The sequence below is a fragment of the Mastigoproctus giganteus genome, chromosome 7 (assembly GCF_048544385.1).
Source record: "Mastigoproctus giganteus isolate SK-2022 chromosome 7, ASM4854438v1, whole genome shotgun sequence".
Classification (NCBI taxonomy): domain Eukaryota; kingdom Metazoa; phylum Arthropoda; class Arachnida; order Uropygi; family Thelyphonidae; genus Mastigoproctus; species Mastigoproctus giganteus.
Window position 1 is genome coordinate 53,783,586 of NC_143581.1, and position 13,000 is coordinate 53,796,585.

The 13,000-nt window shown below is 34.4% G+C and overlaps 1 protein-coding gene across 1 annotated transcript in view; it reads right to left on the bottom strand.

Moving 5' to 3' along the window:
- Window positions 1-2,710: 2,710 nt before the first annotated feature.
- Window positions 2,711-13,000, bottom strand: part of galla-2 (MIP18 family protein galla-2) — a 39,230-nt gene continuing 28,940 nt past the window's right edge. Inside the window, exon 5 of the mRNA XM_090376899.1 lies at window positions 2,711-3,718. Coding sequence (XP_090233025.1) covers window positions 3,615-3,718 — 104 coding nt within the window. The 3' untranslated portion in view covers window positions 2,711-3,614. The remainder of the gene's footprint in view (window positions 3,719-13,000) is intronic.

The following is a 13,000-nucleotide window of genomic DNA, read 5'->3' on the forward strand; positions in this document are numbered from 1 at the left end:
CTGGAGGGTATCATACGGAAGTGTTCCACGTACTATATTGAGGTAAACTCCTCTTATTAATTTACTAATATCATTATCAACGTAGAACATATTGAGTATTACAGCTCTGATTCATACTATACAGTCTTTCTATAAACTAAATACTCTGTATCATAAACTTTGTTCTAAAAAAATAAAGCAATTTTACAACTGTTAAATGATCAACTGACATCTATTTCTGTAATTATTGAATGAAAGATTACTTTTGAGAAATCAGTAAATAAAAGTATATTATGTCATAAAATATCTTAAAAGGTTAAGAACAGAAATATATAACAGGATGGAATGGTATAGACTCAGCATAATATGATGCACCTGCTTTGCAATGATGTTCAAATAGGTTTCATCATTCAGATGAAAATAAGAACTGAAATCAGTTCTTAGTGCTTTTCAAAAAAACACTTCATCCAAATACAACATTACACCCATGCATGCATAAAAGGCTTCAACGTTTTCCCTCATATCTTGGTCTTGCCATTTGGATGCAACTGAAAACAGGTTTTGTCAGGCCAGACAACCCTCCTCCAGTATGCAATTACAGCAATCTTTAGTCCAGTGCAAGCATGTCTGTTTATCACATATACCCAAAATGCATGTTCATGCTTCTGTCATGCATTTTGCAGTTACTGCTTCATGTTAGCCCAGAAGAATTTGTGTGGTTGTATTCAAGTTTATTTGACACCTTTGCTCTTAAATACTAGGGAATCCAAGAAACGCATTACCTGTTAATTGTGGTATTCAAGAATGTTCTTTTTCATAAACAACATCAGAAGTTGCAAGATTCAAGAAGTTAATCCATGTATTACGGTATAGTTTAGGGCTTAAGCCTCAGGTTACGTAAATAGTTTAACTAATGTACAAGTTAGTGCATTTGCATCATTTCTGTACATAGCCAACTACATAAGTAGTTATAAATTGGCATCATTAAGTATATCTCATATTGTTATTTTTGTTATTTGGTTTTTAGGAGCATTAGCAACTAAGGCCATATTGCTCCGGGGATATGCGGTGGTCATTCCCTGACCTTTCCGCATCCTCCGTATTTGATCTCATATTGTGAATACCTTCACGAGTTGCCATGGTATTGCACTACCTCGAATAAGTAACACTTCACCATAGGAGAAGACTACTGTTACTTATTCTCAGTGGATACCATCACTCATACGGCTCCATTTCGAAACTTATTGGCTCCTCATCAGTGGGTGGGTAACACCAGGGTACCTGCCCACCCACTGATGAGGAGCCAATAAGTTTCGAAATGGAGCCGTATGGGTGATGGTATCCACTGAGAATAAGTAACAGTAGTCTTTTCCTATGGTGAAGTGTTACTTATTCGAGGTAGTGCAATACCATGGCAACTCGTGAAGGTATTCACAATATGAGATATATTTAATGATGCCAATTTATAACTACTTATGTAGTTGGCTATGTACAGAAATGATGCAAATGCACTAACTTGTACATTAGTAATTCATGTATGTAATTAACAATGTAAAAAATTACAGCAAATAAAAATGATTTTTATTTGGTGTTAAAAGTGTGCACTACTGTAACTAGCGTGCAGTTACTTTTGGTCATGTGTGCCAAAGATCTCGTAGAATAACATGGCAGATAGCAAGGTACATACATTCGGAAGTATGATGGAAATAGACTGTTAGGAAATAGAAACTATGCAATCTCAAATGACAATCATCAAATCCACACATAGTATTATTTACAGTGTGACCACAGGCACTGTAAATGACATCTGCTCAAACTAAAAAGCTAATACTCATTCAACTAGTCAAAGTGACAGGATGAATATTTTATTCTTAAATATTACAAACCTTGAAATCAGGGTTTGCCATAACAGTCAATCAAGATTATACCCATAAAGATTAAATTTGAAACTGTGGATTTGAGTTGTGTTGAAAGACATACCTTAACAAGTTTTGAGATGATGGACTTCTAGATTTAGGATGTTAAGAAATGGTGAGGAAGATTCTAGTGGGAACCTAACTGGAGTACTTTTTTTTTTTTAACAGGATACAGTACTAAATATTTAGTATGTAAATATTTACATACTAAATATTTAAACTGTATGGATCAGGTTTGGAGACTACATAGTTCAGCTGGGTGGGGTTAAGTCTCATTTAGGTTCAGCTGAGCCCTTTTAACCTGTTACAAACTCTACTATTAAGTATCAGCAAGCAAATTTAAATGGTGAGAATGACATTTCATTATTACTGCATTGAAATGAAGGTAAGCTTCACAGCTCTAACATCAAGAATGAGTACTGCAAACTGAAAAGGTGGTTTCAAAATGAAAATCTTACTGAAACTTGAAATTTCTATGTAAATTCTAAATGAGACTTTATTTTATACATATAACAGTAATATAAATATGCACAATGAAAATTATTTTACTAATTTTAATCTTGTAAATAAAAGTACTGTCATCCTTGATGATTCATGCAATTTTACACCACCAACAAAACACTACCATTTTAAAAGTGAGATTAAAGTGATGTTAAATTTAACATAAAACAATGACTGTGTTATTAATTCTCTGTTTTGACATCTTTTTCATTTTAAATTCCAGAATTTTATGGAAGGGGTATTTTTTTATTTAAAATAGCAAAAAATTATACAAAAACAAGCAATTGAATTATATGAACTTACAAATGATACAGGAAAAAGTAAGAGCTCAGGTGTTAAGAGGAGGATCATAAATGATAAGCAAGTAATTTATTCATAGACGACATTAAAACAATTTTAAATGCATTTGATTCATTAAACATATCCAAAATGAATCAGACGATTATAACAAGATTTTTTAAAGTTTCTAATCCCATAAAATTGCATACATCTCTGATCATACTTGGAAAAAAGAACATATATTTTGGTGGACATATAAACTGGAAGCTAGTTGATCACAACAGCATACATTGTACATGTGCAAAGTCACCTGCACAGTAAAAAAAAATAATAATAATATATGTTGTAAGTGTTCCAGCAACACATGGAAATTTGATTTGCAATTTCCAATTTGATTGGAAATTTGAGATTTGCAAGTTCTTCACAAACAAATCATAGTTAACCAAACTGATATGTCAACAGTCAAAAACTCAACAATTTGAGCAGCCAAAAACCCACATGCAATGCACAAGGCACCATGTCTCATGTCTTTACAAAAACAGTCATCCAGTGGTAGTGTCCGTTTTTGTAATTTGTTGTTCAGTTTTTCAATCCACAAAGAACTAAAGGATAATACAGACATTTTCCAGGATATGATTCACTTCACTTCACTGCCAAAAATGTATCAGGTTTGAGCAAGTTTAGCACAGAATGGCAGGCACTTTCAACATTGCTTATAATGCATTGTGATCTTATATAATAAGTCCACATTAACCAACTTATTTGTTCCCACAGATATATGTAATTGTATGGATTTGGCAACTTTAGAAACATCCCACGTGTGTGTGTGTGTGTGTGTGTGTGCATGTGTGTGTAAAGAGTGACTAATTTTGAATTAGGAAATTAACACAATTTTATAAAATAATTTAATTATAATATATTATTAATAATTAGAATAATCTAAAGCACTGATTTTGAAGACAAACACTGGTTAACTAACTCCAACAGATGAGAATTTTCTAAGGCTGCAGCAACTCTTTCCTTGTCATTTAACTGTTTATTCACTGCAAGCAAATGTAAATGGCAAGTTACACATTAAAAAATTAAATATTCCATTTAAAATAATTTTGCACATAAAAAATATCAGGTGCAGTGTAGGATCAAAAAGGTCCGGGGCTGTATTTGTTAACAGTATCTGAAAAGAACAAGTAAAACTTTTATTTTATTTTGTAAACTAAAATGCTTAGAACTTACAGTAGGTGGCATTTTGGTTGCACATGTGCAAGGGTTTCTTTTTAACTGTTGTTGGCAGTATATTTCATATTTTTAAGAATGCCATTTTTTTTACCAAAGAAAGGTCTGTTCGAGCTTTAGATCCTCCATCCAGGAACGCGATGGAATTATAGACAGCGGTGCAGCAAGTAAGGATGGAAATACCTGTGGAACACTTTTGTGAACTAGTGGACCCAATGCCTTGCTGTGTGACTGCCCTTATCCGGGCGAAAGGTGGGCCTACCCATTAATAGGTAGGTATTCCATGATTTCTGTCCACTCAGTGTAAAGTGTGATCATTATAAGTGAAAAATTTTGCTCTCAAAATATATTAGGTTCAACTATTTATTTTTTATTTTCTTGCAATAGCTATGATCTTGTTATATCCAGGCCAGTTACAAATGAGTTCAACTGTATTATATAAATTTTAAAAAAATTCTGTCCCAGAACTTTTTAATCCTGCCTTGTATTATACTAATACATGCAACTATTCAGTTATACTTAAATATTATTCTGAATCAGACCATTTCTACTCAAACAACAGGCAATATCTCTCACACCTATTATTTTTGAATCAAATCTTTTTGGCTAAAGCACTATACATTCTCCTTTTCTCATCCCTATTTTGCTATCGAAAATCCGCAACTATAAGTTAAGAGAAATAATAGAGACCTTATATTACCAATAAACTATTATACTTTTATAAGAAGTGTTGTATGTTTGTAGGGAAACACCAAATAACTTATGACAACATAAAAACATTGGAGACAATTACCCTTATGAAAGGACTATTTGTCTTTTCTAGTGGTAACTTTGGTTGGTAAATGCTTACTATATAAAAATGAAGTCTGCTAAAAATCTAAAAGCTCATGTATTTTGATAGTTTAGCAGTGGTCCTGAAGTGAGGCCTTTTTATTAGTGCTACTTAGGTCTAATGATAGGATTTGAAAAGAATCCTGAAATGTTACCAGATAACAATTCAGTGTTGATATTTTGTTTGTAAATGATATGGGGAAAAAAAAAAAAAAAAAAATCTAATTTGTTTTGTCCATCCATGTGGTGTGAGTATCTTTATATATAAGTGCTTTCTTCCATAAATTATAAATTGTAATTAATTTTGTTGGATGTACTATATATATGTATTATAAATCATCTAGCTGGGCATTTGTTGGCTATTATGCCAACAAATGCCCAGCTAGATAATCTACAATACATATATACAGTACAATGAAACCTCCCTTATGGATCTCTCTAAAAGGGAGGACACTTGGGCTTAGGTCACAGTCAGAAGCTTTAGAAATTACATGTTAGATGACCTCTCAAAAATGGACACTAATACAGATGCAGACACTTTAATAGGTGTCCTTTTGGTATTTTCAACCTCCTTAGATGGGACACTTTCAACTGTAATAATTGAGACATTACACATTTTCATTGGTTAAAATCATTTGTAATGAAAGAAAGAGAGGATAAAGGTTATTACAATAATACTAATTAGATATACGATGGCCATGGATTGCTCATGGAGCACATGGATTACTCATGACACAATATTTTGTAAATTAGTAAGAAATGTTTACAAACCTATTTAGGCCGTCTGATGCAGTTCTACTATTCTGCAGCACTTAGCAAAGCAATAAAATTGCCAAATTGAGATATGCTGGTTCCAGAACAAGAAAAAAAAAAAAAAAAAAAGTGTGGGAATAGAGCTTTAATACATTGTTTTCTAAGAAAAAAACTTACCAACAGGCTGCAGATAATTTTTACCAGCAACCCATGAGGATTTTCTATGCCCACAATTACAAATACCTCCTTTACAAAACTAAAACATTATTGTGCAAACAGGATACATAATACATAACTGAAACCACTTCCAGGTGATAGAGAATATCAAGCTTTTATTCATTAACTGGAAAAGTGCAATCTGCAATAGATGGCAGTATAATTGCAAAACTGTAATTATGGTGGAATTTACCAAAGACTGAGAAGGCATGGTGCACACTTTTGGTCAACAAACTGAAGTCTGCCACCTCTGTTATGGGGATGGTAAATTTTGAACATACAGTAGAATGTCAGTTATCTGGAATAATTAGAAAGGCTGATCTTTCTTCTTTTTTTTTTTATTAATGGTAGTACAGTAAGCTCCAGTTATAGTGATCACATTTGCAAATTGAATTATAATAAACAAAATATCCAGTTTACTATGTGTTTAAAACAGATTGTACAAACGAAACACCCAATAAACCGAAAACTGCAAATTGTTTTATGATTGTGACCTCCTCTAGAATTCTATGTGACCTTCAGAAATGTGCTTTAGAAAAATATCACAGACTACTGAGTTTTCTCGGAAACCATGAGTGAATTTCAGATTAGTTTAGCTCCAGATTCGGTAAGAATAATATTGGCCCGAAACTGTTAAATTTATTATTTTTTAAAATTTTTTACGAAAAAATGTGAACGAAAAGAAAGCACATAGTTTTAACATTGCAACAAAAAGTGGAAATTATTAATAGAATTAGAAAAGGTGAAAATTTATGAAATCTCTCCAAAGAGTTTAATTTGGGGACTTCAACAATTTACCACATCAAGAAAAATTCCAATGCTATAACAGAATTTGTGTTGATTATGGATAGTGAAGGAGGACCTAGCAGCAAAAACATGGTTTAAACCTGAAAATGCAACTTTAGAGAGTGCACTTTATTTGTTGTTTCTTCAGAAGCGAAGTTTAGGTGAACCAGTGTCTTGCCCAATGTTGTGTGAAAAAGCATTGGATTTTAATCAAAAATGAATAGGTAATGAAGATTTTAAGGCAAGCACAGGTTGGCTGAAAAACTTTAAACTGAGACACGGTATACGTGAATTAGATATTCAAGGCAAGAAATTTCTGCAGACGAATCAGCAGCGGTGTCCTTTGAAAAGTAAGTTTGCTTCAGTTATAGCAAATTATGAGAAAGAAAACGTTTATAATGTTGATGAGATGGGTTTATTATGGAAAGCGTTACCCAGAAAAACCCTAGCCACTAAAAGAGAAATGTCTGCACCAAGTTTTAAGATGAGAAAAGAGCGAGTTACAATTGCTATGTGTGGAAATGCTACTGGGAAGCACAGATTGTCCATGCTCGTCATCAGTAAGTCGAAAAAACCAATAGCATTTAAAAATCTTTCTAATTTTTCTGTTTTGTATAAAAATCACAAAAATACCTGGATGGATGTTTCTGTTTTCTGAGATTGGTTTATATTTTTTATTTAATTAGTCTTATTTAATTTATTTAATCTTACTGGGAAAATTTTCTGGTTTGATTATCCAGAAAATTTTGTTAGCAGGAAGAGGTCTGACATCAATTATTCCGGATAACTGATGCACTACTGTAGTTTAAAAAGAAGTATTAAGTTGATCTAGGAGACCACCATTGCCAAGTGGGCAGGCACAAGGGTGCATAGGCTTTAGGGAAAGGGATGCCAGAAGTTTATCAAACTCTAACAGACAGCTAAACGATTTTGTAATAACTGAGAGGAAAGTGGAAGAGAAATTGTTGAAGTTAAACATAAGAAAGGCATGTAGGGTGGATAGGATCTATCCAATTATATTAAGGGAGGCAGCAAAGGAAGTAAGCAAATCCTTAGCTATAATTATTATGAGCATCCTTGGATTCAGGGATATCCCCGCAGACTGGAGATATGCAAATGTATCCCCAATTCACAAAGGGGGATCAAAGGGTGACACGAATAATTACAGACCTGTTAGTTTAACTTCTGTTCCACAGAAAATAATGGAGTCACTTGTAAAAGAAGTAATGCACGACCATACAGGTCTGGAGGCATCATTTTTGGAAGGCTGTAGAGCTGCTGAAACAGGTATGGAGAAGGGCAACAAGACTGGAGAGGGGAACAAAGGGGTGCTCTTACCAAGGAAGGCTTCAGTTCTGAAAATTGCAGTATATGGAGACTAGGCACCTTTGAGGTGAGAAAGGCTTTGAATGAATAGAGCTGATGGCATTCTTCCTCTTGCACAGATTACACACATGATTGGGCACAAATTCAAATTGAGGAAAGACAGTTGCAGAAGAGATGTGTCGAAGTTTGCCTTTAGCCAATAGGCGGTTGATTGATGGAACAAGCTTCAGTCCACTGTTGTGGAAGTTGATAGCTTTTTTTTTTTTTTTTTTTTTTTGTTAGTTGTTGGTGCATCGGCTTCTGTGGCCATAATGCACCTCCCAAAGTTTTTGCATTTACTCTGATCCAAGCCCGAGGCAGGATTCGAACTTGCGACCTTTGGGTTGCTAGGCAGGTACTTTACCCACCCGGCTAGCCCAGTCGGCGGTTGATAGCTTAAATAAATTCATGGCAGAATTGATAAACTATTGGAGGGAATGAATATGTGAAATGGAAGGTGGTTTTTTTTTTTTTTTTTTGGCTAATGCTGCATAAACTTGCTTTCTTGCATCATCTGCCACTACTAATGCTAATAGGCAAAAGTGCTTTGAGTGGCCATGGTTCAAGCCCACATGACTACTAAATACAGTGCTGTTTCTTGCATTCTCTGTTATCTTGTGAGTTCCTCTGATTGTCTGATTGCCCTAGAGCATAAACAGAAAAATTTATTTTATTTTACAATTCTGCAACAGTACATAAAATTCATAAAAGATGCCCGTTTGTGCAATCATCCTGGCAGAGATGGTAGCTAAACAAAGGTTAATGAGGGCAGTGGAACTGGTTCAAGAAACTTTTACACAATGACCGGGAAAATCCATACAACATGCCAGGTGTAAGCTTAACATGTCAAGGTCAACAGTTTGTAACACGTTAAAGTGCTATTTAAGGATGAAACCATACAAGTTGCTGCTCATATGGAAGTCACTGAGAACGGAATTTTGTTGTTAAATTTCTCCATGAATGTGATTACGTTACCATCTACTGGTATGCATGCTTTCTGATTAGTGAATAAAATCTTGAAACTGATTTCAGATTTTTATCAAGTAATCCTATTCATGCAATAACATTTTAGTTTTGTAAAGGAGGTTTGTGGGCATTCCATGTCAAATTCTCATTCGATATTCCTGATATTCAATAAAAACACTATGTGATCCTTAACATTACTTTCATAACTGCTTTAATGACAGCAGCATCCAGCTATTGGAATGAAGGACAATTTTCCTGTGCTGTCACGTATCACTTTTACTTGGCAGTGAGAAATGGTGATCATTTAAGTAACTATATATAAAGTTTATTCATACATGTATATTATCCCCTTGGAGTACTAGTTTAAATTTTCCTAGGCATTACATTGATTGCACGTTAATTTTTCTTCACAGTATGCAGCTTTCTATGAATTAGGGAAAAACTTACAGGTTTGCATACGGTTGCTCGCAGCCCTTTATTCATATTCTCTAGTTTCTGATGGTAAGATGAGATAACTAGCCATCTCAAGTCATTTAAAAAATACTGAAATTTTGGAATTCAGAGTTGGATGTTGATGAGTACAGTTACAACTGCAAATGCTCTGGGATAGGTAGGCTTACTAAGTTTATCAGTTGTTTGATTTCATAGTTAAAAATCACTAATAAGTTGGAATTTTTGCTTAATATCAAAACCCCTGGCTTGTAGCCGTGAAGGGCATTGTGTACAGCATGTGCATTTTGTATGCAATAAAGAGTTCTTCTTCTAAAAGTTATTTTTAATGATACTCATCTATAGAATTTCTAAGTTCAAATATGATAAATGTAATTTAGGATAGGAAAGCTAATTTCACTGCATAAATTTTAATTGGGTAGCCAGTTTTCTCTCTGACTGCTTGTGGGCAATAGTAGATGGCTCTCTTGTCTTTTAACTTATGTTGGTTCCCCCCATCAGTTCTTTCTTCCACATTTCTTGTATATTAATGGCCCTCTTAAACTGACTGGTAATCCTAGCACACTACATTCCACCTTCCAGTTTGAGAAACCTTGCCCTGCATAAACAGCTTCAGCTTCTCAAATATCCACCACCAATTCCTTAAATGGTAGGTAATTCCACAATGGGGCAAAGCAAAATAAATTAACTTCAATCCTTTTAAAACTGCATGAATTGTTGAGGAAGCTTCCATCCTGTAGTGGGTTGATAATGGCTGCAATTTACCTTTTTTTTTTTTTTTTACCTTTTAAAACTCAGTCCTGCCTTATTTAAAAAAAAAAGGAGTTTACTGCTTTTATGCTCAACTTCGACAACACTCAGATTCTAGACAAGATAATATATTTCTAATAGGAATTACCTTGACTTCTAATCTCTCTCTTGGCATAAGCACATCACAAATATTGCTTCCTCTGCATCAGAAAACCTGGGTTGTCTTTTATTCACTCTGTACAAATCTAAAGTTTGGTATACCATGAAATATCATTTCCATATCTGGGATGGTGCCACCAAAACCTCTCTCAAGCTCTTTGACTCTATTCAAAAGAGGGCAGTCAGCTAATTAATGACATGTCTCTTACAAAGTCTCTCCACTCTCTGTCTCATAGACATTAAGTTTCAGCTGCATTCCTTTTCTACAGATACTTCCATGGGCACTCTTCTTCTAAATTGGCATCTGCAATTCCACCAATCTCTTTTAAACCAGTAGTGCCACAACCAGTAGCATCCATTCACTGTCCAACTCCAAACTCACAGAACTAACTTTTCCTCTTCCTCGTTTATACCTTCTTCTGTTCTCTGGAACAACCTTCCTTCACACTGAAAAATACAATCTACAGGAATTCAAGTCTTTCGTATACCATGGAATGCCAACATGTATATTCTGTCTTCTCATCCTGTAATCCATCTATCATACTAAGTACTACAGTTTCTAATACCTTTTGTGTTTGGGGGTTTCATAAAAAAAATAGGACGAGAGGAGTTTATAAGATAGAGAGAGAGAGAATACAAGAACATCCCTGTATTTAACAGACATGTGGACTTGAAACATGGTCAATTCAAATGCTTGTACAAAATACTCTTGTGTTTGACCACTCAACACGGTGCTTGTGAGTTTAACTGCCACAGGATGCAGCAGGAACCTGTGTGACAAGTATTTTGATTTCATTAATCAAAAGTTAATAACACCACGAATAGCTTACATTTTAATTATTTAACCTCTTGTCATTATATAACATGGGATCTCAGGGAAACAACAATGCAAATTGAACCTATCTTTCAAGTACTCTCAAACTGTAATTTTGCTTTCCCACTGCTGGATAAACGTTATAGATGCAATGACAACACTTTTTGTATTTGGAATTTTTTCAAAAAAAAAAAAAAAAAAAAAAAGGCTATTTAATCTAGAGAATGTAGCCATTTTAAGTAACAATTTATATAAGTAATTTTTTTAAATTAATTTCTGTAATATTTTGTAAATTTAACTTTGATTGTTTCTTACCTACAGACAATTAATACTAAGCTTCCAAAGAAGAATGTCATAACTCAGTGCTACAGGATGCCATGAATCAAATGGGAAATGCAGCAAAAAATTCCCTTGTGATTCTTACTGCTTGTACAAACAGCCTGTGTGTATATATATTTGACAGTTCCCCTTGAAGGTAATCATAAATATGACTGATGACTCATTTCTGCAGATTAGATACAGAAGTGCAACAAAGCTGAAATTTAAACTTGAAGTATTAATAGATGACACGGGTTGTGAGAAAACTCATTAATGCCACAGAGCAGAATAAAATGGGATTCAGCAGGGACCCATGTGTCTAGTGATATGAATATCACTAGATAAGATAAGACTGCTTTGGTTTGGCTGAAGGGTAGTTTTATTAGAGGATTCAACCATGAATATATTTTGTGATAAAAATAGGTTGAGAAAAATTAGAATGAACGTCTAGTACAACAACTGATGTAACTAACTAGATTCTAATCTCAGAGAAATTAAGAGACTAATATTAGAATGGCCAAATGATAAAAAGAAGTGGACTTTTTCTACTTCTACCAAAAAAAAAAAAAAAAAACATGATCATTCATATTCTTCCTATTGGCAAAAGTGATCATCCAATTCTGCCTTGAACTGCACCAAATTTTCTGCCTCAACCATCTTGATAGGTAACTTACTCCAATAATTTATAACATGATGCCTAAAGGTGAGCTTCCAATAATTTATAACATGATGCCTAAAGGTGAGCTTCCTTCTATTGCTCCTTAAGACTTTATATCTGTACATTCCTGTTCTTATCTCCCCTACCAGTGAAAATATATCTTCCTCATCCATTTTACTTATCCCCTTTAGGGGGTAAGTTGTTTGTTTGTTATTTGGTTTTTAGGAGCATTAGCAAATAAGGCCATATTGCTCCATGAATATGTGGTGGTCATTCCCTGACCTTTCCGCATCCTCCATAATTGGTGGTCATGGGCTCGAACCCCGGTCTAATCAAGAAGCATGTGCTACGCACTGCTGCTGCTCCCTCCCACCTGGCTACGGAGGTGCCTAGGGGGTAATAAAATGAGTTCTTCCTGTTCTTATCTCCCCTACCAGTGAAAATATACCTTCTTCATTCATTTTACTTATCCCCTTGAGGGCCTTATATGCCACAATCAAGTCTCCTCTTAAGTTGTCTAGTTCCCAAGCTCTGCAACCATACTGTCTAAGCCATTTCTCATTAAGGGCAATGAATAATCCATCTTGTCAATCTATTACTCTTCATTGGACTCTCTCCAGGAAGTTCTGTGTCTTTTTTTTTCAGGTAAGTAGTTTCCCAACTTGTACACAATATTCCGAGAGCGTCTTGTCATTGTCTCATATAAAGGAATAATGACATCCATTTCCCTACTGGAAAAGATCCAATAAATCATTGACAGGGCACTGTGCCTTCCTGGCTGCCTATTTAACCTGCATGGTATACTTCACGTTTGATGAGGGGTTTAGTCACAATGGATATGCAATACTATTTCATTCCATTCAACAAATATAAAAATGTAAATCTCAACAAATATTCTTTAATACTATGTACAAGGTTTGATCAAAAAGATCAGTGAATGATACTATAATTACTGAACACATAATGGCAACTAAAAATTATGAGCAGGGCTTATAATGACATCTTTTGAGCATGCACATACCAAGT